This window comes from Lolium perenne, chromosome 4, assembly GCF_019359855.2.
Source record: "Lolium perenne isolate Kyuss_39 chromosome 4, Kyuss_2.0, whole genome shotgun sequence".
Classification (NCBI taxonomy): domain Eukaryota; kingdom Viridiplantae; phylum Streptophyta; class Magnoliopsida; order Poales; family Poaceae; genus Lolium; species Lolium perenne.
In genome coordinates this window covers 147,391,155-147,396,132 of record NC_067247.2, presented here as the reverse complement: position 1 = coordinate 147,396,132, position 4,978 = coordinate 147,391,155, and the positions used below count along the sequence as shown (strand labels likewise).

The following is a 4,978-nucleotide window of genomic DNA, read 5'->3' as shown; positions in this document are numbered from 1 at the left end:
AAAATGAATTAGGTTCAGGGAGCTTCGAGTCTTCGACAAACTAACGAATGATGGGAGCTTCAAGATTAGGGCACTTAAAATGGGCCATTGCCTACAATACTTATAAAACGTGCATACTTCCTCTGTTTTCTTTTACTAAACAATCTGAAAATTTTAAGATTAATTAGAAAGTCATTTAATACTACTACTTTGATATGTGAATAATGAATCCAAGCTACACTAAAATTATTTGCATCCAGTAGAAAGTAGGACTCTTCATTTTCTGTGCTTACAAAACCAAAATCTAGACTTATATAGAACATTTTTTTTTCTATAAGATGTAGAGTAAAAGAGAACGAGGAAAAACCGACTACCATAATTTGTGATAAATACTCTGTAATAAATATTCTATTTGAGTAAATGATGAATACTTATCAACACTTTTGTGCTTGTATATGTGATATGTCACTAAATTTATACACTTTAATTATTTTTAAAGGGGGCTTAATATTAATCTTTATAGAATATTATGTAGCTATTTTTCTATGCACATAATTTTTCAAATCACCACATTAAGATATGCTTAAAAAAGAAACAGGATGAGCCGTAGCAACGCACGGGCACTCGACTAGTGTGATCGTTAGATGCAAATCATGCAATACGTACGAGATCCCCAAATCGCGGGAATCCCGATTCTTGCTCGATCTGGTAGCCTGCGGACGGGCCGTGGATATTGCGATCGTTAGAAACAACATATGATCGCGAAACTGCCGCCACCCCGTGAGGGGTTGCTTGTTCTAATTGTTGCTAGATAGACTAGGTCGTCGCTTCCGTGTGAGTTGTGCCTGCACGCCGCCAATGCCACTGCCAACGACCACCGTGGATTCTCTCAAGGACGACAACGTCGAGAAGACGACCACCATGGATTCTGTCAAGGACGACAACGTCGAGGAGACGACCACCATGGATTCCCCCAAGGCGGACGACAACGTCGAGACGACCACCATGGACTCCCACAAGGACGACAACGTCGAGAAGACGACCACCATGGCCTCCCTGAAGGACGACAACGTCGAGGAGACGACCACCATAGGCTCCATCAAGGACGACAACGTCAAGGTGACGACCACCATTGACTGCCTCAAGGGCGACAATGCCGAGGAGATCCTGTTCCGCCTCCCTTCGTGGGCCTCTCTCGGACACGCCGTGCGCGCCTCCGACAGCTTCTTTGACATCGCATCCGCCGGAGACTTCCTCGACCGCTTCCGCGCACGCCACGCCTCATCGCCCCGCAGCTTCCTCGGCGTCTTTGCCCAAAGGGATTCCCTCGGGCTTCCCGTGTTCCACCTCGCAGGCCCAGCGCGATCCGACCCTGGCCTGGTCGCCGTCGCGCGCACTGGCGACTTCCTTCTCGCCGGCCTCGAGGACGACCCCAGGTGGTGCATCCACGACTGCCGCAACGGCCACCTCCTCCTCTCCAAAGATGGATCCCTAACAGTCTATGATCCCGTCTTCCTTCGCCGCGCTGACATAAGCTCCCCACAAGATGACCCATTCCCGGGCACCGCCATTAACTGCTTGCTCGACGGCGGAGACTCTTCTTTCCGCGTCGTTTCCTTGCAGATGGACGGTCGCGACAACATGCGAGCTGTCGAGTACGACTCCAGATTACGCGAGTGGCGCTATCACCCATGGGTTGTGGATGCCATGAATCCGCCTTACGAATACCACGCGACGTACGCGTCCGGGCACATATTCGTGGACGACGACGCGTCCACCGGTACCTCGTCGCTCATGATCGATACCCGCACCATGAAGTTCTACACGCTCGAGCTTCCGCCACGCATTCCAAGGTACTCCATCGGAGAGACCGAGGACGGCAAGATCTGCCTCGTGTGCGTGAGCAACCGCCGGCTACAGGTGTGGCTACTCAAGAAGAACCACTGCGGCGTCAGCAATTGGGAATTCGAGAAGGACAAGCCATTCAGCAAGCTGCTTCCTGGCTGCGGCAAGTATCGCGTCGAGAAGGTGGTCGCCGGACTAGCCATTGTTTGGGCGGGCAGTGTGCATGCCGGTGCCGGCGACAAGTTTCATCAGTATGCCATTGACCTAAAGAACCTCAGCCTCGTGGCCAAACTTTGTGAAGGTGGAACAGTGGCTTATCCTTTCCATCTACCATGGCCACCGTCTGGCTTGACTGCTGCCAAGCGACGCGAGCTTCACATTGATATTGGCAAAGGTATGTTCAGTATATGTGCAAACATTTCAGTAGTATGCCCATCTCCAATTAAACTGCATTACAGCTAGTTCTCTTGGATTGGCATTATCATGTGTGTAAGCGGCCAGGGGGAACAAGTTCTTCCATCATAGTATAAAATATTTTCTTTCAAATCTGAATACACTGGCATACTTCTTGTGGCATATAACTCATGTTCTATTGATCAGTCTTAGAGATGCAAGTGGATCACCATTAGGATCCCCTTTATCCTCTTTAGTTAAAAGAATAATCTAAAATGATGATGTTATATTTGAAAAGTTATTTTATTTTGTTAAACTCAAGAGGGTAGAGTATACAGATGCTGGCTGAGTAGTGTTAGACTGTTAGTGCGTCCTGAGTCCTGACCTGGGGGTTGACACCAGACTATCGGTTAGCACCAGCAATGACACTATTGTTAAGATTTTTGAAATATTTTCGCTATGCATTGAACTGCGCGCACACAACTAACATGTAGTGTCTTTACAACATTTGCAGATACTGGAAAGAAACAAAAACGTTTTGCACAACGTGGGGGTTATGCCAGAAGATGTAGCTTGAGGCATGCATAAAGTACGAAAGAGGAGCAATGCAAGGATGAAATGTCATGTGGTGAAGGAAATTTACGGATAGGTAGGTCCGTAACATATCTAAAATAATGAATAATCAGAGGTCAAATCTATTTGCGAGATCAGGCTGCCCTCTTGTCAGAGGAGAAGAAAGTAAAACATGTTCACTTTATATGTGTACTCGAGGAACCATGTGTGCTTTGCTGCGCCCTTTGTTCTTCTACTGTTGTTGTTTTTGCTTGGTCTTTTGCTGCTGCGGTTTTGCTTTTAAATTTTGGCTTGGTCTGCGTGTGGCAGGCCTGAGCCGGACATGTTGTTGAGTGGCGGAAGCTTTTCGTCTACTCCATCCGTGGAAGTTTAATTTCGTCTAAATTTGCATGTTTAAATATTTTTTACCGTGTAGATACATATAAATTTAGAGAATTGGCAGAACATGATATAAGACCCCTGGATTTGCAAGAATTAACAGAGCATGATACAAATGTTTCTCCTACTCCGATTTTTCATATAGAACCCAGAATAATTTGGAATTTTTGTGAATTGTTCCATCTACTAATTGGATTTTTGCCTATCCACTTTTGCGAACTTGCCTACTGCTACATCGAAATTTCCTATAGTTGCATCGAAGTTGCCTAAAATTGTTGTAAAGATACATTTTGTTGCATGAATTGCATATTGTTGCATTGAAGTTGCCTACAAGTACACTGAAGTTGCATCATGTTGCTGTGAAGTTGCCTACTATTGTAGTGAAGTTGCCTACAACTGCATCGACGTTGCATTAAGCTGTTGCAAAATTGCTTCTGATGCAGTGAAGTTTCCTAAAACTGCATTGAAGTTGCCTCATGCAGTGGCGAAGTTGTCTACCGCTGTAGTGAAATTGCCTTCAACTTTACTAAAGTTGACTCGTGCAGTTACGAAGTTGCCTACCACTATTGTGAAATTATCTGCAACTTTACTAAGGTTAACTCGTGCAGTTGCGAAGTTGCATACAAAAGATTAGAAGTAGTCTACCGCTATACTAAAGTTGCCTACAAATGTGTGGAAGTTGTCTACTATCGTCCTAAAGATGTAAAGATGTTATTCACTTTTTCTGTAGTTGCCTACTATTGTGAGATGCGTCAAAACCAGGAGCTCCATATGTGGACCTTGCCAATGGCGAGGGCTAAGGTGCCATGTTCGGAAATGTCTCTCATCGGGAAAGAGTAGACATTATTTAACTTTATCATGGACATGGACGGTGACCTGGACATGCTTTGTGTCGCTATTTTCGATACATTACCAACCTGTGTGGTTTGTGAAGTTGTTTAGTTGTTTTCACTGGTCTGAAGTGGCATGTCGTTGGTGTGAAGTTGCATGTTGTCAGTGTAAAGTTGCATATTGATGTAGCTTTTGAGTTGCTTACCGCTCCAGTGAAGTTACCTACAACTGCAGTGATGTTGCATGTTACTGGTATGGTGTACTGATGCCAATGTTATAAAGTTCTCTACCATTTTAGTGAAGTTGTATAGAACTCTTTGTGAACTTGCCTACTATTGTTGTGAGGTTGCTTTTTAAGTTGTCTACCACTGTTGTTCAGTTGTCCGTCGCTGCAATGTTGTTGTCTACTATTACATTGAAGTTGTCTAAGTAAGCTTGTTAAGTTATCTACCGCTATACTGAAGATGCTTGATGGTGCTCCGTTGATGGCGTCGGACAATCTTGTTGGCAGTTGTGGAAGCGGTTGGGAAACCCCAAGAGGAAGGTGTGATGAGCACAACATCAAATTATCCCTCGGTACAAAACCAAGGTTTAATCGACTAGTAGGAGAAAGACGTGACTTCTGAAGGTGTTGTTGGCTGACAAGTGGCAGGACGCACTAGCGGCATCAGCAACAACGTGGAACCTGCACACAACACAACCAAAGTACTTTGCCCCAACTTGCATTGAGGTTGTCAATATCTCACCGGTTTGCTGAACACAAAGGATTAGACGTATCGAGTGGAAAGAGATGTTTGCAGAAAGTAAACTGAACAGGATTGCAGTAGAATTTATCAGTAAAGGAAATAGGACCGGAGTCCACAGTTCACTAGAGGTGTCTCTCCATAAAGATAAATAGCATGTTAGGTGAACAAATTACAACTGTGCAATTGATAGAATATTCACCAATACATGACAAGAAGATTACTATGAGATTTGA

At 44.8% G+C, this 4,978-nt stretch overlaps 1 protein-coding gene across 1 annotated transcript; it reads left to right on the top strand.

The window, feature by feature from the left end:
* The first annotated feature begins 800 nt into the window (after nt 1-800).
* LOC127348809 (uncharacterized) lies at nt 801-2,950 on the top strand. The gene is made up of 2 exons (XM_051374707.1): nt 801-2,218; nt 2,732-2,950. Exons 1-2 carry the CDS (start codon nt 838-840, stop codon nt 2,803-2,805), a joined length of 1,455 nt encoding a protein of 484 aa, XP_051230667.1. The 5' UTR covers nt 801-837; the 3' UTR covers nt 2,806-2,950.
* Nucleotides 2,951-4,978: the final 2,028 nt, after the last annotated feature.